At 43.7% G+C, this 24,858-nt stretch overlaps 2 protein-coding genes across 8 annotated transcripts in view; both read right to left on the bottom strand.

Annotated features, from left to right (window-relative positions):
• LOC115386500 (thyroid hormone receptor alpha) overlaps positions 1-4,395 on the bottom strand; it is a 128,641-nt gene extending 124,246 nt beyond the window's left edge. For 3 of the 5 annotated variants that reach the window (XR_003931305.1, XM_030088817.1, XM_030088820.1), the window contains exon 1: positions 4,332-4,395. The gene's annotated coding sequence lies outside the window, so the exon portion shown is untranslated. Of the gene's footprint in view, positions 1-3,260; positions 3,363-4,052; positions 4,094-4,331 lie in introns of those variants that run through there. The other 2 variants (XM_030088819.1, XM_030088818.1) reach the window with 2 other exon arrangements.
• Positions 261-24,858, bottom strand: part of nsfa (N-ethylmaleimide-sensitive factor a) — a 43,867-nt gene continuing 19,269 nt past the window's right edge. For 2 of the 3 annotated variants that reach the window (XM_030088815.1, XM_030088813.1), the window contains 19 exons: positions 24,304-24,389; positions 23,942-24,041; positions 23,819-23,858; positions 23,266-23,432; positions 23,065-23,175; positions 20,842-20,917; positions 20,424-20,579; positions 20,129-20,328; positions 19,880-20,045; positions 18,056-18,130; positions 17,788-17,975; positions 16,870-16,965; positions 16,621-16,777; positions 16,410-16,543; positions 16,142-16,288; positions 14,598-14,732; positions 14,202-14,315; positions 11,635-11,690; positions 11,315-11,360 (listed from right to left, as the gene is read on the bottom strand). In XM_030088815.1, coding sequence (XP_029944675.1) covers positions 11,330-11,360; positions 11,635-11,690; positions 14,202-14,315; positions 14,598-14,732; positions 16,142-16,288; positions 16,410-16,543; positions 16,621-16,777; positions 16,870-16,965; positions 17,788-17,975; positions 18,056-18,130; positions 19,880-20,045; positions 20,129-20,328; positions 20,424-20,579; positions 20,842-20,917; positions 23,065-23,175; positions 23,266-23,432; positions 23,819-23,858; positions 23,942-24,041; positions 24,304-24,389 — 2,235 coding nt within the window. In that variant the 3' untranslated portion in view covers positions 11,315-11,329. Of the gene's footprint in view, positions 273-7,309; positions 7,316-8,311; positions 8,337-11,314; positions 11,361-11,634; positions 11,691-14,201; positions 14,316-14,597; positions 14,733-16,141; positions 16,289-16,409; positions 16,544-16,620; positions 16,778-16,869; positions 16,966-17,787; positions 17,976-18,055; positions 18,131-19,879; positions 20,046-20,128; positions 20,329-20,423; positions 20,580-20,841; positions 20,918-23,064; positions 23,176-23,265; positions 23,433-23,818; positions 23,859-23,941; positions 24,042-24,303; positions 24,390-24,858 lie in introns of those variants that run through there. The other variant, XM_030088814.1, reaches the window with a different exon arrangement.

The following is a 24,858-nucleotide window of genomic DNA, read 5'->3' as shown; positions in this document are numbered from 1 at the left end:
AAATTACAGTTTGCTGAATTCAATGGCAACACAATACAACACATGAATGTAAAAATAGCATAATATAAACCCCTGAAAGCTGATCTGATGCCATGACAAAGCATTTCTCCTTTCTTTTTTATTCCCCCATGTAATTAAGCGGCTATACCGAGTGCTGCCACAGAAAGAGGAGCCGGTGGACACACCCAAACACATATGCAACGCTATAAATGTATGTATGTTCCAAATTTACTTTGGGTACAAAGTGAACCGATCACTGCGGGCTCCTCCTCCTCCTCCTCCTCCTCCTGCCCCCCCCTCTCCCTCGCTCTCCCCCCTCCTGCCTACATCTGTGTGACGTGAGCAGGCGGTGGGACCTCGGGGGACTGGGGCAGCGGCTGCCTGCCTCCACGCAGCTCCGGTTATGTAACCGATCTCCCATACACACACACACACACACACACACACACACGCATGCACACACAGAGGCGGGCGGGTGAGTGGGGGAAGCTGGTTTTCTTTCCTGTCTCTCCCTTCCTCGCCCCCCCACCCCTCCCACCTCGCCCCTCCTCCCCGCTATACATTAAGCCTCAACCTCAGAAAACCAGGACGCCGGCCTCACAGCGCCGGGATGGGGAGGGGAGGGGGGGAGAAGACGTCAAAAGAGGTCACGTCTGGCTGCTGGCAGAGATTACAGCGCCGCATGTATGCATGCATGTATATGGACGTGCGCACTATTTTTACAGAGGCTCTCTTCGCTTTGTGACTCATTTCAGCAGCGTTTCTCACCGCCAGTCCTTTAAGAGGGCTATACTCTTTAATCATTTCAGATGAGAACTCCCTTCAAGCCGGCACGTACCTGCCTGGAAAATGCATACTGCCGGCACTGTTTGCATTAGTTATCTTGTGCTGGTGCTTTAGATAGCGTTCCCCACTCCCTTATGTGAAAGTACATTTGAATAACGGACTAATAAATCCAGAGACCACGCTGATTGATATCTAGGTTACTGGGGAAACTTCTGTAAACAACAAGAGCGAGAAAGCTTGAGTAATTTTACCTACTCTTGGCTGTTCCACTCCCGGGGAAGAACATTGCTTTTCTTCTTTCATTTATTATTTTTAGGTTCATCCAGAGTTGCTTGTGCTTATGTGACAGCTTGACAGCACACTATTTGAAAATGTCACACGCGTGTTAAGCAGACCTACTGAATTTTCAGACAAAAAGGAAGACGAGGCAAATGAAGGAAACTGAGTGTAAAATGTCACGCTACTTCCAGCTGAGGAATATTACATGATCGGGGATAAAATGTGGAGTGACAGCAGCCTGGCGCGGGAGGCACGCCAAGAGGGCAGCGGCGCACAAGTGCAGGGGAGCCCAAAGTGGAAAATGTACAAAAACATCACAGCAGATAACAATCCTGATCATCTGTGAAGGATCCGTTTCATAAGTTTGATTTCAACGTAGTCCGGGGGGCTACAGCACTGAGCTCGCAGTAACAAAGACATAAAAAAGACACATCTATAAATAGACAAAAACCTCTAAAAATAGACCCATAAAACAAAGAGAGATTCAACAACTGCTACTAAAAGGCACAAAATGATCTAAAAGTGCAATAAAATTCTCAACAGACACTAAAAACCCAGCTACACACAAGCAGGAGATGCAACACTGACACTTTGTTTACCACAAAAGCACCAAAATTCAATACACATTAGTTACAAAGAAGCACAAAACAAGTACAAAGAACAACCGCAAGATTGCAAAATGCACCCAGAGATACGAAAAGAACCACAAAACATCTAAAAAGACACAAAATATCCCATAAAATGATACAACGCAGCATTATAATGACAACAGGAGGAGCAGAAACAAAATGACTACAAATAAATGAGAAGAAGCATCTGGAAACATCCATCCGTTCGTCTGCTACACCCCATTTACCCAAGTTGGTGTTGCATCGGACTGGCGCAGGCGGCGGCTGACACCACCAACGTGAGGCGTCTTCATGAAACCCAAGCCGGCAAACGAGACAAACAAACACCAGGCATGCAAATCTGTCACGCGCGGATGAGAAAAATAAACAAAAACAGATGCAAAGCACCCAAAAAAAAAAGAAAAAAGACAGATACACAACACTGTGGCAGAGACAAAAAGTGCCTGCAGACGAGCAAAGATCACAGAATAACTGCAAAAACATGCAAATCCATCCAAGAACTCCGCAAAAAAAGGCGACAACACATTAGAGAAGATGCATGAAGATGATGAATCTGTGCAAATTGACTAAATGTCATCAGGACAACATCAGGAAGCAGACGGGAAATTGATTTTGAAAAGCAATAACTTTAACAAGTTTACACAAAACACACTCAGACAAAAATATTTTGAAAGAAAGTTTCAAAACAACGCAAGACGAGGAGCAAAAATCACTCAAAGACAAACATGTTCTAGAAGAGGCTAAGTTACTATAAATCAATGTGTACTGTTTCAAAATGTAGACAATTCTCAATAAACATCGCATTAAAGATACAGCAATAAAGACAGATGCAGTCAAAGAATATGCTAGAAGACTAAGAAGTGACAGAATGGTCACAAATGGAAAAAAACTAAAAACTAAATATTAAGAAAATTGCATGGCAATGCCAAGAGATGATCAGTTAATAAAGTCTACCTAAGTGCCATTCAGAGATGCCAAAATGGGGAAAACAATTACTACAAACACATTCAAAATGAAGTAAAATGACTAAAAAGCAAAACTATCTAAAATAAATTGACACAAAACAGCACAAACATAAATCATTTTCTGTAAGCAAGGATGCAGAACAGTGATCAAGAGGTGTAAAATGACTAAAAATGTTAGAAATTACCACTAAGAGGTGCACTAACGCCACAAAATCAGAGGCAAGGAGAGAGAAAAAAAAAAAACAACCACACTGAGGCAGGCGGGATACAAAGAGACACCAAACAAGAAAAACATATTGTTCAAAACAATGACAGAGACATGCAGGACGACCACAGGGAGCCATGAATCATCTCAAAAAGTGACTCAAGTCTTTCTTTACAAACATGCAATATGCCAGAGACACACTCTGAAAGACGCTAAATCACTATAAGAGAGAGAGAGAGAGAGATGCAAAACAACTTCAGATTGAATCTGAGTCATCTCAAAACTGGGTGGGGGGGGGGGGGGCTGTTTGTACCCCCCCACACCCGTCACCCCCCCCTCTCATAATAACAGTCCATAATATTAGCACCAATGACAGCAGTGCTGTCTGCACCCTACCTTCATCCTCAGCAGGAACACACTCACAACAATCCTCAGCTGACAACCGCTGTTATGTGCAACTCAATCCATGATATCAAACACACACACACACTCACACACCACGCCTCAGCCTGTAGGAACAGCTATAGGCTGCGAGTGGGTGAGGTGGGGAGGGGAGTGGAGGAGGAGAAAGAGGAGGAGGGGGGGTAACATTTCATATTTCATGCAGCCCTGTCACACATGCATGATTCATATCAGCATTTCAGGCATACTTTCTGCTCACTTTTTTCAGGACAGAGCTACTTGCAGTGTGTCACAGCAAAGGAATGCGAACTGTAAAAAAAAAAAAAAAAATCACAGCTACAAGACGTACATATGAATATATTTTGAAAAAAATAAATAAATAAAAATACTGTATGTGTATGTTTGCGTGTGTGTGTGTGTGCGTGCGTGCGTGCAGGGCTGTGCTGTGCATGCTGGATCCTTGTTGTCACCTCTCCGGCGCAGAAATGTAGGTTAACAGGTTCCTCGCCGCGGCGATCACACAATGTACTGACAGCGGAGGAAGCACATGGGGCTGATAGTTTCCAAAAAGGGCACACGGCCGGAGGAAGGGTGAGGAGGGAGGGAAGAGGAGGAGGAGGAGGAGGGGGGGGGGGAGCTGCAGTGCACCGCCGTCCCTACCCTTACCCCTACCCCTACCCCGGGCCCCCCCCTCCAGCATTAACATATAGGTAGAGTACAGTAGGCAGCAGGGCGGCCGCGGCGCTGCGCTGCGCTGCGCCGGGTTGACGTGAGGACAGCACTCACCTTGCTCCGCCGTCCCCGCCGAGCCGCTTCCCACCGCGCTCCGCTGCAAGTGCAATTAAATGTCACGCACACACACATACGCGCGCACGTACATACATATCGAGCCAGATCTCAGCTCCTTTCTCACGCGCGTGCGGGCATACACACACACGCGCGCGCGCGCACATACACTGCCGCCTCCGGAGCGTCAACGAGAAAGCAGCGCGCGGCGGGTTAAACACGTGAAAAGGAAGCGAGCCGGAGAAAGAAGAAGAAGAAGAAAAAAAAAAGCCGCTTTACCGTCTACCGTCGGCGTCAGCTAATGCCTCTCCCCGGTGTTAGCCTCCTCCACCGCCGCCGCCGCCGCCGCCTCCCACCCACCCCCCTCGCTGCTCCTTCTTCAATCCGCTATCAGGTGCGTGGAGACGGGAGAGACGCGTCCGCCGCCCGGGACAGCCAGAGTCATGGTCACGGTGCGCGGAGGGGAACTCTTGCAGCGGTCTGCTCGCTTTCTAGTGTCGGTCCTCCCCCATGCCTGTACAGTACGGGTGAATGCGGGTCAGGAGGAGCGGAGCGGAGCGCAGCCTCCGGGGGGCGAGTCTCCACAGCAGGCTCCGCAGCGCCCTCTACCGGCCGCGGCGGCGCGCTGCGCCCCGGCCGGGTTACATAATGCCGGGGGTGTGAGAATTAAAGGGGAATGATTGATCAGAGCGGGGCCGGGTGGGCTTCACCCAGGCCGGGGACGAGGGATTATAACCTCTGCTGCCACAGCTGGCTCTGTCCCTTCATCCCTGCAGCCGAATCCAGAATTAAGAGGAAAAAAATAAAACATCTGAAATGGTTCAAGAAAGAAAAATTCCTTTAAAAATCTTTTTCTTTACAGTTTTCAACAGTTATCTCCAGGCAGGACAGATTCATGTCACAGTGTCATGTCAGAAAGGTTCCCACGTCTTTTAAATATTCTTGTCAGAGCGACAAATTAAAAATTGGAGTATTTTTTAAAACAGACAAAAATCTAAGAAAAGGTTTAAAAAAAATAGTCAAAAAATAAGTAACAATACAAAATGTCTAAGAGAGTCAAAAGAACGTTTGCCATTCAAAATTTGAAAGTGCAAAAACAGCCAAAAATGCTAAAAGAAAATAAAGAAAGAAAATCTAAAAAAGCCATAGTGGCTAAAAGCAGCTCATAGGTCTAAAATAATAAGAAAATGTGAAAAGAAAAAATGTCCACCATGTCTAAAAGAGTAAAACTGGCTTGAAAATCTGAAATAAATTTACTGAAGTTACTCAAAACTGCTTAAAGAGCCAAACTGAACTTAAATGGCAAAGGTCAAAGGTCAAATGTGAAGTAACATAATCCACTAAAATAACTAAAACATGGTGCAAATGTTAAAACCTATTAAAAAAAATGTAATAAAACCTGTGTATGAAATTGAAGTTTTATGTATGAGCCGCTTGACCTCATTTTAAAGGTTTAACTTGTTTTGCTGCTGCAGACCTTTTACAAAATTATACGGATATCTTAAGTTCAACACACAATGAATTTAAACAAAAAAGTAAAAAAAGATTGATTCAGATTTTAGTGATACATTTATTTCACCAACACTGTTAAACAATCGTGACATTGTTTCTTTTTCTGCAAAGTTACATTAAAAAGTAATATGAACAACATGTAGTATAGAAGATATTTAAAACACGTCCAGCCTTTCTTCTTCCTCCTCTTCTTTCCTTCAGTTTTCCAGGCAGAGAACACTTCACCCAACAGCATCCAGGTTTATTTATCCAGTTAGTGAAGAGCGGGTGGAGGTGACTCTGCTCCATCTCCCAGAGGACATTACCCAGCACATCACCTTGTTTTAAAAATCATTTCTAAATAGCTCCTGTCGCATTACGATTCATTTTACATGCGCAGTGATTTTGGTGAAATGACTTGGGAACCATGAGAATGCATGAAAATGGGCAGACGTGACTGGAACCTCAAGAGGCTTGTTAGCAGCTGAAGTGCATCTTTATATTTCTTAATTCGGAGGACAAGTAATGTCAGGTGGTTTCGGGGTCGGCGTCCTTGCCTCTCAGCAGCTCTGGTTCAGGGCCTTGCTGTCTAGTTTGCATGTTCTTCCTGGCTGTGCATGTTTTCTCTCCTGTCGCAGTTCAAAAATCAACATTCATTCTCTCTTCCGAGCCTAAAAATCAGGGTCAGGCATTTCCTCTGTGACTAAAGGTGAAAATTATTAGTGAGATTCAACATTTTAATGAGAATCTAACTAAAACGTTGCTAACATGTACACAGAGTGGTGCTGTGTTATTACTGTGTAATAATACTTCAATATATGTCATGTTTGGTATATTGTGAGCAGTGCTGTATTCATATATTTTGCACAATTAGTTTGTGTTAATGCTCTTAGCAATCCTTTATGCCATATTATCTCTCATTGTGTTATTGTTCTTTGTTGCAGTACTTCAATTTGATAGATTTGGATGTTGTGCAATAAGACGGGAGTGAAAGTTCATCAGTTTGTTCAGAGGATGACAAACGTCTTTCTTTAAGCCACTTTTCACACTTTTGCTGTGAAAGAAAGCCACCAGAATTTGTGCATGATGGTAAGTTTGATTTACATGGAAATTCAGGTTTAGGACGTGTAAAATGTTTAATATTCGCATTTGTAGGTTAATAAAACATTTTAGGAAAGTTATATGGTGAATTTTCATTTCCTTTCGTTATAACTCACACATACATGACAGTATTTTGACTTTGATTGAGAGAAGAACTTTTTGAGAACATCCAGTGAAAATTTAGCATTATAAGTTATGAAATGCTATTTAATACATTAAAGAGCTGTTTTTCAAGACTGACTCAAAAATCACAAACGTTAAAGAAGCTCTGTCCTGAAATATTCTTTAGAGCAACACAAGTGTTGAAAATTGACCTAAAAAAAGACTTAAAAGGGTGAAATGCAAAATTATCTTAACTTCTATCTCAAATTCACCCCAACACAAGGCCTGTAAATAGTTTGTTATTCCTTCATATTCTGTAATTCTTCAAAAAAACAAACCGCTTGTGAAATATAATCTCCTCTTCCTGAGCACACACTTGAATAAAAAAAGACCAGACAAGCAGTGGAAAGCATCTTTTTCCTGTGCATATGTTTTTTTTTATTGCAATAATACATCTGCATGTTGATATATATTTACACACACATACACACGTCGTCAATGGTACGAACAAAACACTGAACACATGACATGAAAAGAGAAAAAATAAAACACAAATTAACAACCAGCTGTCTAAATGTCTCTCTCTCTCTCTCTCTCTCTCTCTCTCTCTCTCTCACACACACACACACTTACATCCTCACACACAAGCAGCGCACATGCACACGAACCCACACAAGTCAGGATTCCCACCACCTATGAAGAACGGCCAAGATAAAGTACTAAAAGTATGTTGAAAGTGCAGAATATATTTAAATCTATGCAATGTTTTTTTTTTTTTCCCGAAACACTGATGTTGCCATGGCGACACTAGCTAGACTGAACTGTACTGCAACACAGACAGACAGGCCAACACCCCAACATTTACTTTCACGAGTACACACACCTGGATAAAGTCTTCAGAGCAACGGAAGGAAGAAGAATCATACTGACATCGTACCAAATAGACTCCTTCTCATGATATACTGCCTTTATGTCTATATATACTATTTACAGGACGTTGGCATACTGTATAGTTAAAGGGATTACATTTACACATGGAACAGCATCTTTTTTTTTTTTTTTTTCTCTTACAGCCACTACGCATTTCACTAAAAGCCTCTTCGAGATTCGTATTTTCCGTTTTTGGCCACGTTTATTGGGCTTATACTGATTTGTGAGGATACACACCGTTAACTAACGATAACTACCTTCAGCGGGACGAGCGACAGATACCACGAGTAAAAGAGCTAAAAACAGAACTTTTCTTCTTTTTCACGCACGATGCACAAAACAGCACTTTTTTTTTTGTTGTTTGTTTTTCTTTTTACAATCATCTATTGTAGATTTCTTTACAGATAACAGATTTTTAACAGTACAACTTCCAGTGGGTTTCTGTGATATGTCGATAACTGCGGATGACTCGGGAGGGAGGTGGTTTAGTGATATTGGAAACATGCTGAGATATTGGAGGGCTTCTGCGCCTTCCTTTCTTGGATCGGGTGCCTCTTTTTGAGATGAAGATCTCCTCCTCTTCCTCCTCTGGACCCATGAGCAGCTTGTCGATGGAGAAATGTCTGAGTTGCCCCCTTCTACTCGTAGAAGCTGCGATCGCTAGAAAAAGAGAAGAAGAAGAAGGAGAGAGTCGATGACGGTTTCCTGCAGGTTTTGTTGCCCCCCCCCCAAGCCACCTCCCCCCACAACACACTTCCTATTTACGAGGGACTCTATTTACCAGCGCCGAGCGTCAATAAATCAATCAGAATTCATTTATGAAGCGCTTTTATACAGCACAAAGTGCTCTGTGCTATCAAAAGGGTGACAGAATGCACACACACGCGCATGTACACACACACACACACACACACACACACACACACACACACACACACACACACAGTGTGAACTGCGAACTAAAACAAAGGAAATGGGAAGTTACATATGTAGGCAAACACAAGAGGTGGGATAGGAACTCTGAAAGGAAAACATTTTGTACCTGAGAAAATCTAGATTAGACGATATAAATCACAAAACATAGCAAACTATATATATTTTAAAAATATATTTCTAGTTAAGAGTAGGACTAGTTACTGAGCTGAAGCGTGAACAGGCAGACGAGGTTCATCATGTTTATTTCTAAGCATCTGGAGTCACGTTAACAGACTGACGTCTCTCATTTCAGCGTCAGACAGGTTGAGTTTTTTGATCATCCAGACACTCGTCCTCAAGTAGACAGAAGTTTAGTAAAATAGTAACCAGGCCAGTTTGTGTCAATGCTCACAGGGACGAAAAAGAGACTCTTGAAACTTTCTCATGTATTTAAAGAAAGGAGCTTAAGAAAATTTTATTAGTCACCAGTGGGTTACTGCCCTGAGTGGTGCTACAGTAATGTTCTGGATTATTATTCCCGACACTGAACATGTGTCTTCAGATACAGAAGCAGAGAAAACACGATCTGCTGCGTCCCCGGACTTCGACCTGTCTCATTCTCTCTTTGTGTTCCTGACACACCTTCTCCCCCCCCTCCATCACCACCGCCACACTCTCCAGAAGCAGCTTATCTAACCTGCCTGAGCCCCGAGCTGTTTGCCAAATGGCCACTGGGCTTCCTGAAGTGATTATCTCCGGCATCTGAAGGGTGTTTTTGTCTGATAGCTCCTCATTGTGAGAGGCGCGCGGCTTCGTTTAGCAGTTCAGGGCAGTTCTGGCCGAGATGTAAGGGTACGGAGACGGCTGACCCCAGGACGTCTTGGGCCTTCGCTCTTCTTGGATTGGCTTCCTGATCTCATCGAAACCGATTAAATGAAGGAGTTTCACGTGTAAACATTCAGAAAACGATGCAGTTCTCATGTTGGGCCACGGTGTGTGGAACCTGGCGGCAGCCCTCTGTTTCCTGTTTACTCTGGGCGTCTCTCTCTCTCTCTTGTTTCAGGTTTGCGTTTGGCCCCTCGCTCTCGTCTCGCTCCCTCCTCTCTCGCTCTCTGCTGATCCGTTTCTTCTGCGTGGAGGAGCTGTGGTCTCCTGTCGCCACCGAGTCACGTTGCTCGGTCTCGTTTCCCTCCGCCGAGCTGCGTGCCAGCCTCCTCGAGTCTGAGAGGCTTCATCTCGTATCTCGTCATGTTACTGACCTCCATCTGAACCCGGCTGTGTGTGAGTGTGTGTGTGTGTGTGTGTGAGCCGTGCGTGATTAATGAACACTTCGTTTCTCCGTTCTGAGCTGTGCGTTTAACAAAATGCCCGAAAGTCATTCACACTGTAGAAGAGCGCTCTGGTGTGAAACGGCGAGAATGGCGGTTGCTTTACCTCCTCCACCTCCATTCAGAAGTATCTTGCTGAACTAACAAAAGGCTCGGTTTGCTGCGAACACGTCGGGCAGCATCTGCACGTTTGTTTTGCGTAAATCTCTTGAAGGCTGCCTGTCACTTCTGCATATTTCTTCCCACGGAGCCATATGTGAAGGAGGCGTGTCCATAGTGTGTGGAAGCCTTTGTTTTTATTGCACATCACTGATGATATATCTGCATGCAAAATGTCACCAATGGACCTCACCATAAACACGCTGTGGCGAAGAGGGAAAATATTATGAAGGATGCTAACAAACTACAAGCATCCTCACATGAACAACAGTGGAAAAAAAAAATTACTAAAATAAAGTGATGTTAAAGAGGCTTTAAAGCATCAACTATATGGACTTTAATGGCGTAAAACAAACAGAGGTGCGGCTTGAATGTAAAAAGCGCCGTCACTCTGCTGTGTTCATTCTGCTGTGCGCTGTAGATTTTATGGCGAAAAATGTTTATTGTGTTGCAGATTGTGTGTTTTATGGTGTGGTTTTACGAGGCGGCTGCAGGTGGAAATTCACCCCGCGAAGTTTTACGTTTCTTCTCAGAAACGCATGTCAGCAACACGCGGCCAGGGACACTGTGAGCGGAAAATGATTGAGCTTGATGTTATTTGAAAAAAAAAAAAAAAAAAAAAAAAAAGCAAGAAGCATAACGTATGAAGGAGAGTGAGGTGGATCCAGATTGAGAAATGGATGCTGAAGGTTAGAATTTTTTGAGTCATGATGATTAGTGAGAAAAACGGAGTGTAGATCAGTGTGAGGAATAAACTGAGGACGGAGGAGAGAATAGACTGTCCTCTTTATGGCTCTCCAATCGATTTCTAACAGTGTTGATGCAAGGAACAAAGAAAAAAGACCACATCTGAACCTAATACGTACTGCAATTACCTTTAAATGATGAAAAATAAGGGCGTTTAAACATAATTCTGAATTAGTAGCTCTTAAGTAGTCTGGAACAAGGTGGCGTTTTAATAAAGAGGAGGTCACTCTGTGGGTCTCACCTTGAAAAAGCCTGCAGGAGGCTCGAAATGAAACCAGCGAATGTAAACAGGAAACATTAGAGCTTCCTCTGCAGCCCGGAAAAGTTTCACTATTAAGCGTGTGTGCACTTTTGTGTCTTGCTGGAAGCATTTTACAATGTTCTTTTTTTTTTCTTCTAAAGCAGTTTCCTAGAGGAATGGCTGGGAGGCTACAGGTTTTCTAACATCTACTCATCGCTTTAGTTGTTGACCTTACCGGTGGCGCCGCCAGAGAGACTGACAGCTTAAATTCGGATTTGGTCGCCTTCATTCAACCTGGTGATTACAAGGTAGAGCCAGTGAGGTTAGGCGAGAGCAGGTCACTGATTGTTAGCCTTTTTCTGCAGAAGCGTGGGCGATAAGAACAGCTACTGCGCGCGAAGAAAGAGAGCGCGGCCTCGAAAATCAATAAGAAAACAGCGGCTTTCTGGTGCATAATGAAAACAAGGAGGGGAGTCGTGAAAGGCAGACGGATGAGAATAAAGGAGGAGGGCTTAAGCTGATGGAGGTAATGAATGTGGAGGTAATGGCGCGGAGCAGGTGTACTCACGCCCCCTCGTCTCTGAGCAGAGTCAAGAACTTGGTCACTCTGTAGTCTGGATCCATCTGGAGGGAGAATCAAGCAGAGAGAGAGAGAGAGAGAGAGAGAGAGAGAGAGAGAGAGAGAGAGAGGGGTGGAGGGATTGAGCGGCGGCGCAAATAACAGGCTGGACTCGATTGGAGGGGCTTCGCAATTACATCAGAAAAAGCCCGGCGACGACAAGTGGCGCCGTTAGGAGAGGTAGAAAAGATCGCAAATCAAACACCGGGGGCGTCACGCGGCTTCGACAGGAGCGTGACGCACACTGCGGCTCAGAGCAGCTCACATTTATATACATATAAGACATGTTTACATTTTAACACCAAAAAAAAAAAAACGTTCATGATCAGGTCTGATGTTTGCATAAAGGTTATAAAGTTTAAATAGAAAACCAACAGAAGTCTTTGAAATTCAACGTTAAAAATGAGGTTCAAGCAAAGCTGATCCTTAGTTGACAAAAGATAAAAGCAAATGTTTCTGCTCAGCTAACCTTAGTGTGAAAAGAGAAACGATTTGTTGTGAATTAGAGGTGACGTGAAGAGACTGAGGAAGTTAAAAGGAGAAATCAAAGTTAGACTGTGCTTTGTCTTTATTTTGAGACAAGCAAAAGCAAGAAAATTATTAAAAAAAAAAAAAAAAGCTAGTTTGAACTGAGCTACTATGGTTTCAAAGAATTAAAAAAAATAATAATTTAAAACATATACGCAAACATATCATTAGCATACGGAGAGTACCGGTACTCATACTCATCCTTTAAAAACTGCTTTTGGCGCATCAGTAGTTTAAAACCAAAAATATGTTCAAAAGAAACGTTTGTTCAGCTATTTTGTGAAGACAAAAAAAAAACAAAAAAAAAACAGAAAAACTATTAAATTAGCGTTTGTGCAAAACTAATCTTTGCATCTTTGCATTACAGAAAATTTAAAAGACAAAAATGATTTTCGGTTTTATAAAGAAGCAAAGTTGAAATAGTTTTTGGACATTTTACGAGTTAAATCCCTTTTAAAACACAATCGAGGTGTTTTGACAAAGTAAAGTCATATTTTATTGTCAAATTAATGAAATATTTTAAAGAAACTTTCGCATCTCTTTTTCAGAACTCTTGCTTTTACAAATTAAAATCTGACCACAGCCTGTCGGTTAGTAAAAAGGAAGTGACTTTAATCACCAGGGAAAACGTTTCAGCAGTTTTTTTAAGATGATTGGTGGATAAATTAGATGAAAACTTCCTGTTAATCATTTCTGAATAACCGGCCGAGTTGCATCACGGCGGGTGAGTTTTGTCCACGTGACGCACCACGTTTCAACAATGTCACTCAGCTCTCTGTGGTTTTGGCTTCGCTGCAGAAGAAGAAGAAGAAGAAGAAAAAGGAAGTCACGCTGCTTCCAAAGAACACCAAGCCAACAAAAACTTGCTCTGTTTCATCTTCCTTTTTGTGGGTTCAGCGAAAGAGAGAGAGAGAAAAAAAAAACGGAGCGCTGGCCTATCATGCAGCAGGAACTGGTTTCTGCGAACCACAAACACGATCAGAGATAAGGTTTGGCTGAATTCACTTGATCAAGCTTCCTTTGATGGCTGCGGTAATTAGAACATGCACCCATTTGAAACAGCGAGGGTGAAAGAAAAAAAAAAACAAAGCCAGCACCGTTTGGGGTCGTCTGCAAGAACAAAATCCACTGATCTGTGTTTTAAATCGCGTTCTCTGGATCACTGTAATCAGACTCTTATATCATTAAAAAGCCATGAAGTCGAGTTATTCCGAGCGATTTGCATATTTTTCTGTACTATAGGTAAAAAATATTAATAAGTACATCAAGAAGAGGAAAAGAAACAACAAAATATCATTAAAAAATGGATTAGTAAGGAAAATGTGGTGAACTGGTGCCGTTTAATCATGTGTGTCTTTATGATGAAGGTTTTGTACAAAAAGCAATACATTAAAAAAACCATTATGTAACACCGATATTTATTCCTAAACTGCCTGCATGTCATCTGTTGTGTGTGTGTGTGTGTGTGTGTGTGTGTGTGTGTGTGTGTGTGTGTGTGTGAGTGTGTGTGTGTGTTTTTAATCCGTTTAATTCATCTCCATTACTCTCAGATTAAATTCAGTTGTCGGCATGTTTAAATCCCGTATCAGTTCATGTCGTGATTTTCATGGCATTAAAAGTTAAGAGGAAAATGTAACAGCTAAAAGCGGAGTGTATTTAATGTTTAGGTACGTTTGGGTTTTCTTTTCATAGTAACCAAGAAACCAATGTAACTCTTGAAAAATGAAAGAATCCAATTAATCCTGAAAAAACCGTGATGTTAAACATGCTTCTAAACAGGAGAGTATCGTTTCTGGCAGGTTTGGTTTCAAAGGTTTCAATATTCAGGTGAAACGGTGAAAAAAAAGGACTAAAATGTGCCTTTTTTTCATCATCATTTCATCATTTCACCTCGAAACGGCTCCATCCACGGCCGCCGTTCTGTATACATTATCCACGTCTGTCTACTGTCATCACGTCGCCGTCGCCTCCGCCGCCGCCGCACGTACCTGCAGTGACATCTCTATGAGCACCAGCAGCTTCTTGATGCCGATCCAGACGCGCTTCCCCTTCAGCTGCTGCGCGATGCTGGCCCGCTCCTTGTCCGTGAAGCTTCCCAGCAGCTGTGGGAGGGAAGACGGCGCCGTCAGCGGAAAGGCGGAGGTCTCCTCCTCTGCCGCCGACCTTCAGCGGCCTCCGCCGAGACTCCAACAAAAGGCCTCCTTTAATTTATGCTGCAGACACTTAATGTGTTTCAATGGAAATATCTTCTTTTTTCTCTTCCACCACACAAGGCTACAAATCTTTCAAGGCCGCTTCTCTGTATGTTTAATTCCACACCATCATCTGCTGTTCCTCAGTGCGTGTGTGTGTGTGTGTGTGTGTGTGTGTGTGTGTGTGTGCACCTCCAAGGCGTCGACCAGCTGCTCCCCGGTGGAGATGTTGGGGATGTGTATGGTGGTGCTGAAGGCGTCCAGCATCTCCATCTCCTGCAGGACGTCCTTCCTGCTGGTGGTGCCGATGATGAGCAGCTTCCGGCCCTGCGACCAGGAAGAAACCCCGTCTGAGTGGGGAGTGTGTGTGTGTGTGTGTGTGTGTTAGAGGGACCTCATTTTGATTGCCTAAATTTAGAACTCTTAGCCAGGCGTCGACGTACTGGAAGTTAACGCTGCGTTATAATTTAATGGCTCGCCTCGTCTGTAGAGATTAAAAATTCAGCGATGCAATGATAGAAAATCATCTGTGCTTCTTTCTTTATTTCTCTGCTAACATTCCACCAAGTTTTTCCTCTGTAGAGCTTTAAAGAAAAAAAAATCTCTATTAAAAACGCTGATTCCCACTGCTGACAGGTCTCCACTGTGGCTTCTCCAGCTAAACAGAAGTAATTTCCCAAAGCAGATCAATAAGGTTTTTTTTTTTTCCCTCTTCTTTTCTTTCTGGCAGAGCAGCTGCTTGAGGGTAACGTCACAAAGTATTGGATTATTCTCTGCACACTCCATCAAGGTAAACAGACACTTTAACATTCTACAGAAAAACAAAGAAAATCGGATGTTTTCATGAATGTATAAACCTCCCTGGACTCTGCGGACAAGAGGAGAAAAATGGAGACGATTGAGGGGGAAAAGAGACTTTTGATCGCACAAGTGTACGTTGTAATCTATTATTAAGGCTCCAAACCTGACAAGCTTTTCAATGCTTTGCAGGTTTAGCAAGATAAGAATGATTGAAATGTGATAAGATTAGAATCTTTCAGTGGAGTAAAGACGAGCGCAGCTGCAGCCACATGTAAAAATTATATACACAAAAATCCTGCTTTAAAATCTCTGATTTTCCAAAGTCTTCTGGATCTTGTATCTATTGCATTTAAGTGTTGAAACATCCCTCAGTCACATTAGAGATCTTGTTTCAATCATGTAAAGAACTCTCTTCTTGGTTTAATGTTTTAATTTGATCTAAACTGAGTCATTTAACAGCAATTTTCAGGCACAATCAAACAAATGTGCGTCATGTGTTTGTAACAAAATCATTTTATAAAAAGTCTGCGAGATGATTTTTATTATAATTTTACGAGCCTCTGGCGCCCCCTGTTGGCCTCTTTAATTTATGCAAAAACAAACCTGTGACTTCTCTCAGGAGTTAAACCTAAAACTGTCTCTGATGAAATAAATGAAATGAAACAAACAGATCAGAGCGACACTGACAGCCCAACCTTCTGTATTTTAAAATATTCTTCACGAAACTGTTACAAAACCTTCCAAATTAAAAAAAAAAAAAATCTTGGATTTTGAACCTTTTGAATCATTGCATCCTGTTTTTATTTTCATATTTTCATTGAAATAAAAATCAGGGTTTTTTTTTTAATCTGATTCGTCTTAAGTGTGAGACCCCGCATTGGGACCCGCTGCCTGTGTGTGTGTGTGTGTGTGTGTGTCTTCAGACGACCTCTGACCTTGGGCGGGGCTTTCTTCAGCAGCACCAGCAGAGCCTGGAGGACCAGGTTGGAGAAGCGGGGTCCGATGGGGACGTAGTCCAGCAGGCGCTCGATGTCGTCCACCACCACGCAGCTGAGCTGAGACTTGTAGGCGTCGTCGAAGACCTGGGACGAGTGGCGGCGAGGAGGGGGGGTGAGTTAACGAGTGGAAAAAACCCCGGGGGGGTGGGGGGTTTGAGAGGCAGCATTAAAACAGATTACAGTGTTCTGCTGGGGAGGCTCTTACCTTTTTGATTGCCTGGCATTTGGAAATCTCTGAGTGTCCAATCATCTTGTCAGGAGAGCAGATCTTGATGAAGGGGAACTGCGAGTCCTCTGCAATCTTCGCCGCCAGCGCCGTCTTTCCGCTGTGCGGCGGACCTGCAAAAAGCAGAGAACCCGTCTGCCCGATGCCGTTCTTTCTAAACGTCCGACCTCCGACCGCCTCGCCGCCCTACCCTCCAGCAGCACGGCCACCAGCGGCGTGCGGTCGCTGTTCTTGGTTTGCTGCACCAGCAGCTCGCCGTCGTCCAGGACGTGGGTGACGGGGTCGCCCCATTTGATGATGCCGTTCATGATGTAGCTGGAGTAGTCCTCCTGGTTAGTACCGAACGCCTGGCAGGGAAAAAAAAACAAACAAAAAACATGACGGGTTAGAGCTCTGCGCGCACGTCTCAGTGGAGCCGAGGGTTAGAAACAGTCCGTACTGGTTTGATGTCGTTGTTGAGCGACCCGAAGAAGTCGGCTCTGGTGACCTGCAGCTTCTCCGCCCGCTCCATGTCCACCTCCACTGTGGACGTAGCCTAGAAAAAAAACACAGAGACGACTCCAACATTGAAATTATAAACGTTCAAACTCCTCCTGGATCAAAATCAGACTATTAGGTTTAATAAAATCACATTTACAACAGTTCCTCCCATCTATCCCACAGCGATTATAGTTAATATTCAAAGGGAAATATTTACATATGTATTAACCTAATTCATGACTAATTTACTTATAATTTTAAATTAATCTTTCCATTCTTTGCTCTGAAATTGTCTTATATTCACTCATGTGGTTTGAAAATTTTCATAAAGACAAATTGAATCAAATAAATCTCATAAAAGGTGCTGCTGTTCAATTATTTCCATGATAAATGCAAAATATGTCCTCAAAAATAAGAAATTTCATTGTTTTTACCCCCAAAATCTACATTCAGGTTTCAGTCCCGGTGAGGGTTTTTTTCTTCAGTTGACGGTTCAAGCAACCACTCATGTATTAATGGCCAGCAAACTAAGAATTCTGGCCACTTTGAAAGGAATACAACAAATAATATAACAAACTGATACTAATGTAATAAAGTAGGAATTACTACATTATTGGCCAGTTCCAATATTACATTACATTATTGAAACAGTTATAAAAATTAATTGAAAATGTAATAATTAATAATTAGACCTATTAATGCAAAATTACAATATTGGCTACATTTTCAGACGTTTCAATGTTACTTAAATGCTGTCGTCTTACAAAATGAACGGATAAATGTTATTAATACTGTCTTGGGTTACATGTAAAATAGCAAAATATTAGAAACTTAGAAACTAAAAACTGAGCTGAGCTTTGGGGAAAGGCAGAGTGACCTTGATGTGTCGGTTCATGGCGGTGGACTGCGCCGCCCTGACCAGACCCTCCAGCTCGGCGCCGCTGTAGTTCTTGGTCTCGGCCGCCAGCTCCTTGATGTTGACGTCGCCGGCCAGCAGGTTGAAGCTCCGCATCTTGTTGGTGTGGATGGTGAGGATCTGGACGCGGCCCTTCTCGTCGGGCAGACCTGGGGGTGGGGACGGCCGGGGTTCAGCAGAAGGGAATGGGGGATCGTTCTGGCGTGAACGCCGGGGGGTTTTCACTCACCGATCTCCATCTTGACCTCAAACCTGCCCGGCCTCATGAGGGCGTCGTCGATCAGGTCGGGCCTGTTGGTCATTCCTGGAAAGATCGACCAACAGAAAGGAGACGGATCAGAGTGATCGCTGTATAGAGCGAGAAAGACAACGGCAGTCACACATGAACCTCTTACATGAAGAGATCCGGCAGGAATCAAGAGACGTCGTTCAGACTGTGTGAAGCGTGACTGGATGAGGTACTTATTGATCATCGGCCGCACTCGATGGAGTTTAATAGTACTTTATGATCCCCGCAGTCAAACGGCTCTTCCCACTGTTCAAGCTCTTCAAACTTCATTTTAATCTGCGTGCTGCAAAGGTCAACGCGAGTTTTACTATCGCCGAGAGGTAATTTCAGCTTTGGAAAATACAGGATAAAAATCATACAATAGGCAAATAAATGAAGATCTTTATAATTATTATAAAGCAGATCTGTTGGAGCTGACGAGCTGATAGTAGAAACTCAAACTGTGCAGTCAGACATGTTCAGTGTTTTAGTGATTTACAAATCAATTTTTTCGGTATGTTTTGTTTGATCTGTATCAAGAAAAAAAAATGAAAACAACAAAACATTCTCATTTAAGTCTCATCAACATTAAAATCGTCATCACTGACTTTTTTTTACTCACATAGAATAATCAGGCCATTTATGAACTCCAGAAAATACTAAAAGAAAACTGGAAAACTGATCTTCGGTTGGACATTTATGACAAATTCACAGCCAAAAAATCTAAATAAACTCACGTGACATCAATATAATTAGAGTTATCAAAGCATTTAATCTTAATTGGGGATGATGCGATATTATTTAGTAACGTCTGAATTTGTTTCTTTGATTGTAAATTCGTTAAAGTGATGCTCAACACTGAGGGACTTCTCGCTTGTGAGGGATTTTTTGGTTTTTTTAGAATTGTGAAAACTCATAAAATCATAAACATTTTTGGCATTGGTTTAAAATCAAATGCAACGTGCACAAAAAACTAGGAGAAACATGCTCAACAATGCAACTCGAAATCCAGTTTGGCCACTTTAAAGCTAGGGTTGGCGATTTGAATGAGATACATTTTTTTAAATACTGGTTAAAATGATCTTTATGACCCGATGGGAAACAATTCATAGTGTGTTCTTAAAGTAGTTTGGAAAATATCCGCTATCTACAGCAGGAGTAAAACGGGAAAAACAGCAACCAATCGTCTTGACGGGACACCTTTTTTTAAACCAATCAAATCCCTTCGCCGTTCGACCTGCCCCCTGCGCGTACATGTCAATGGCGTGCACTGACCCTGATTCAGTGCGCGCGGAGAAGGACGGAGCGTCGTTGCAGAATGGCGGAGAAGAATGTTTGGGGCTTTACTTACCGGTGAGTGCGCCATACTTGGCATAGTGCAAATAAAGAAAAACGAAGAAACGAAGCGCTGAGGACAGGTTACGCCAGGGACGCACTGGACGCGGAAGTGCTGCGCGCACTGCGCGCACTGCGCGCACTGCGCGCGCGGAACGTCTCTGCGTCCCCGCTCCCAACGGAGCTCCTCCAATGGGGTGGGAGCTGGGCGGAGCCTTGGGGAGATGCTACATTCGTGCTACATGCTAGTTTTCCAAGATCGCCAACCCTAGCTTTAAGTAAATAGCCCATTCTAATGTAAGACAACGGCACCCAGAGGAAAATGCACTATTATTTAAAACAACAAAAGTATTCTACAATAATAACAAGGCTACGTTTTCCACTGTGTATTACTGACTCCAGACTCCTGCAGGTTCAGTGTTTGTTACACTGACTGCGCTGATTTCTTACCGATGACCAGGATGTTGTTGAGCTGCTCCACGCCGTCGATCTTGGACAGCAGCTGGTTGACCACGGTGTCGTGCACGCCCGTGCTGCTGGCGCCCGTGCCTCTCTGCTTGCAGATGGCGTCCAGCTCGTCGAAGATGATGATGTGGAGGCCGCTGTTGGCTCCCAGCTGGGAGGGAACAGAAGCTGCTGTGATGCTGCTTTACTACTACTGTTATCACTAATCAAGCTCTTCTGAAAGTCCCGTCTCACCCTCTTCTGCTCCTCTTCGGCCTCGGCGAACAGTTTCCGGATGTTGGCCTCTGACTCGCCCACGTACTTGTTGAGGATCTCGGGGCCGTTGACGATCTTGGGCTCGCGGGCGTTGAGCATCTTCCCGATCTGCCGGGCCATCAGAGTCTTACCGCACCCCGGAGGGCCGAACAGCAGGATGCCCTTCACGTGCTTACAGCCTGGAGGAAAGATGGGAAAAAAAACAAAAAAAAACAGGACGGGTCAGAGGAAGGAGGACGAGGCGGAGAGGTCACGTTAGGCGTCGGCGTCTCACCCATCTGCTCCACGATGTCAGGAGGAAAGACTCGGGAAGCGAAGGCTCGGCGGAAAATGTCGGAGAACTCCTTGTCCAGACCGCCGATTCCCATCTTCTCGAAGTTCCAGTCGGGGTTGATGATTGTCTGTCGTGCTTCCTTGGTCTTGGCCTTACCTGGGAAAATACACACAAGGAGAGAGGATGCAAGTTCAAAACTCATCAAAAGCATCGAAATCAAAGCTACATGTTTGCTTTTTAAATCGAAAAGAAGAGTGTGAGCTGGTAAAACTGTATTTCTGAGTGTGTTCCTGCTGCCATCTTGTGGACAAACACTATAACTGCAGCTCCTCGTGTTCAATCAGCAGCAGAAACAAACGCAATTTAAAAAATATTTTCTAAAAAACAAAAAATACATCATCATAAAGAGGAAACGTACCGACAAGTGTGAGGGAGGAATTCTCCGCCTTTTCAAAAATCACCTGGCTGTTTCCCACCATCAGACCGATGTCGATCTGCACAGAGAACAAAGTCACTCAAATTACACTCAACCTTTAATGTGAACCTTTTTCATGAGCAATGAAGAGTTAAGCTCTTTAAGATTGCTTTTTTTTTTTTTTTTTTTTTTGTCAGGACTGAAACCTGCCGCCATGTTCCCTCGGCCTGATTAGGAGACCTGAGCCCCCCTCTGAGAATCCCAGCAGCTCTGCACAGCGCTACACAGCTTACTTCCCTCCTTACACACATCACACAGTCACTCCTTCAGACATTTCTGTCGTCTCTTCCTCCTGTAACATTTTATTTGACTGTTCTTCCTCCTAATAAAACAGCTTGAGAGGCTCAGATAGAGAATCTTCATGTTTAATGGCCCCTGAGTGTGACTTGTTTTAAGACAAAAGTACAAATACTGATACGGTGGCAGTAAAAGAAAGATATTAAAGCATAAAATGAGAGATTCGTGTTCAAGAATAAAGATAATATGCATTTCATGATGTCTCACCAGTGCGCACATTTATACTGATGTCTAAGTATCCAATGTTAATGCAGCAAAAACATAATTTGACTTTACCAAATTATTATGGGTGCACAATATAGACTTGTGTTTAGATATTTTGTCGATATTTCATCAAGTTTCTTTTAACAAACCCCCCCAAAAATTGAGATTTTTAACAAAGATGTTGAAATGATGCAATTATTCCATTTATAACTATTTCCATTCAAAACTGAGACAAGCTTTGGAAGCAACATCCAGCTTGAGCTGGCTCTGCAAACTGACCAGATGGTCTGAATTGTTGCCTGCTGTCACATTCCTCTCAAGGTAAAATGCCTGTTTTCTGCATAAGCATCATTTCTGTAGCCTCCAACATGTGGCCGCTCAACATATTGAACATTTATCATTATAGCAATATCAGTGTTATTAATGGGTAATAGGCATCAGGGGAGACTGACTGCATTGCGATAAGGTATGTTTTAATGCACTGTGAATTCGAGCTCTGCAAATTCGAACCAACAGAATCTCAGCCTTGAGGAGAAAGTGTGGAAAATCGCTAGTTTTGGCCGTACGCCTTATGTTTGACACCCCTGCTCCGAAGACATAAACCAGGAGGGAAAAACTGCTCTGAGACACATTTTCCCTCTTTTCAATCTCCTCCTCGACGTACTACTTTAGAAGTCATTGAACTATATTACAGACACTTAATTTGCACACGGGTGTGATTGTCTGCACTGTGAATCAATCAGTGTAGTGAATCAGGAATGTTCACCGGTTTCCTTTCTTATCCGTGAGGGTCGCATCTCGCTGATTCTCAGATTCACATTTCAAGATGAATGCATTTCCATATGAAATGCATGCAGAGTGTCAGTAATGAGCGTGACGCTCCGCGTTCTCCTGCCGCCACGCAGCTCGCTACATAAATGTTTCTTTGGTATGAGGCCATCCAGGAATTTTAATCCCGTGTGGAAATCACACCGCGTGTCGGAGTACTGTATGGAACAATCAAAGCCACTGTGTTACTCTCACTTTGTCCTCGCACACGTCTGCACCGGGGAATCTGATGGTATCTGCGCCATTACGTCGCTCTAATTCAATTCCCAGCCGCCTCTCTGGTGTTAAATTATGCAGACGAGACGCTTCTGTGCGGAGTAAACGGCAAAATGTCACATGCTACAGGTGGAAATCACGGCCGGACTCTCCATCCTGAACCAGCTCACGTATTCATCATTGAGTTGGTTTTATGCGTCTGATCCTGCTTGTACTCACTATAAACTAATTAAAATAATGATCCGTCGTTAGTATCACTGTGGTTTTCATCGTGCATTGATAAAACCGCAGGATTAGTTGTTTTTTTGTAGGACTACACGACAAAGGAACTAGATTTCCTTGAGGACAGAAACAAGCAGGAGTGTTTATACTGGTGTTGCTGGGCGATACCTCTACTCTGAGTGCTTAATAATGCAGCTACAAATCCTTAAAATTGTGTATTTCTCACCTCACTCACTAAAATATAAGAATTTTTTGATTTCCTGTTGCTTCTTATTCATCATGCTACACCTCTTTTTCCCTGAAAACACATCAAATTCAGCTCATTTAAACTGAGCAGTGATGTGGAAAAGTTTCACATCATTTCTAGATAAAATCAAACGAAACTCTTTTTGCCGTCACCTTCTGCTGCTTCTTTCCCGAACCCGGCTCTCCCTTCAGGATGCTGGCGTCCATCGCCTCGATGTCTTTCACCATCAGGCCGAACAGCTTGTCGCAGAAACTGAACACGAGCTGAGAGAAGGGCAGAGGCACGGAGGACGATCAGCGGACCGACGCCCAGAAGAAGAAGAAGAGGGCGCGGCGGCGGCGGGCGGTACGGACCTGCTGGGTGACGGAGAAGGCCTGGTTGTTGAACTGCTGGATGAACTCGGCCGCCATCTTGTCCGAGTCGTAGGGGGAGGAGTCGGTGCTCTTCTTCTGCAGGAAGTCGATCTCGATTGTCATGGCGCCGATGCACTGCTTGGACTTGTCGAAGTTGTAGTTGGCCACTGAGGAGACGGAGGGTCGGCGTTAACGCGTGAGAACGCTCTCCTTCAATTCTGCTTTACTGATGAAAACATTTCTGGCTGTATTTACCATGGTTTTTTGATTTTAGCTCTTTTAATCATTTTCAGAAGATTGTTAGATTTGTCTCGGTCATATTTTTTCAAAAGAAACAAAGCGAAAAACCGCTTTTCTGTTGCTTCTTTACTTCCTTCCATCCATCTCTCTCTGTCCCATAATTCCCCCCTGAAAACAGGCTGCACTGAAAGATTTACAGCCATGGCAGCCGATGCAGCCCCGATCAGTCACTGAAAACTGGGAAAATTCAATCAGATTGATGGATTTACGGCGCGCTTGTTGTTCAGATGCAGACAAAAGGAGGATTTTATACCTTCCACTTCCTGGCCGATGGAGAGGCCGGCCCACTTCCTCTGCAGGAGAGACGGGGGACAGACACGTCAGAAGAAGAGCGAGAGAGTTTGCGTTGTTGTTTGTTTTTTTGTTTGTTTGTTACCTGCGGCAGGCTGAAGGCGATGGAGCCGGCGGCCACGGTGTGGTGGGTCTTCACTGTAAACACGAACTTGTGGTTGGGTGTGGTCTTCACCGTCACATGTCTGCGGAGAGGAGACAGACGGTCACACTCCCGTCGTCATGCACGTCATTTCCACGGCGATGGAGCCTTTTTCAAAAAGTTCCACCTTAGGAACATGAATCCCAACTTTTAGAACTGATAAATGAAATGTCATTCCTTTCTCCTCTCTGGTGATTTTGCACTGTGGGCATCAGATTAGTGACTGTGGATAACAGTCGTGTTCGAGGTGATACTCGACAGAAAGCAGCGATGAAGAGGCCATGGTGAATACTCTGAATACTCACTGTCCGGACTGCAGATCCTTCTCGCTCACCACGGCACAGTTAGTCAGCGACAGCTCATCTGTCGGGCATCGAGCCGCCTGCATGGTCTGCAGAGAGACAATCAACAACCATTAACTATTTTTTTCTTTTTTTTACATTTGCTTAAAGACTTTCCTCACTGGGAATAACATCACTGCTGAAATTACCAAAATTAATTCAAACTGAAATTTCATACAAAGCACATGCCAGTACAAATTCCTTCGTATTTATTTGACTTTATCTTCAATTGTTTGTCATCTTTAGTGATTATAACCTCACCTGCCCCCGACTCAGCAGCGACTAACAGCGAGTGGTGAGCAGGGGCCCTTTGGGGGGGGATGTCGGATGTGTCACTGCAGTTTGAGAAGGAATTAAATGTCATCCATCCCTGGAAGCCCTTTTCTATCCACTACACAGCAACCGAGTCCCTGTTTTGGGGGATTCTTCACATTATGTCACTGCAGACATAAAGAAGATGAGGGGGGGGTTCTGCTATATTGTCACTGATACGGACCGATGATGTCCCTTTCTGGGGGT

Source organism: Salarias fasciatus, chromosome 4 (genome assembly GCF_902148845.1).
Source record: "Salarias fasciatus chromosome 4, fSalaFa1.1, whole genome shotgun sequence".
Classification (NCBI taxonomy): Eukaryota; Metazoa; Chordata; class Actinopteri; order Blenniiformes; family Blenniidae; genus Salarias; species Salarias fasciatus.
Note: the sequence above shows the minus strand (reverse complement) of the source record. Positions and strands in the feature narration are given on the sequence as shown.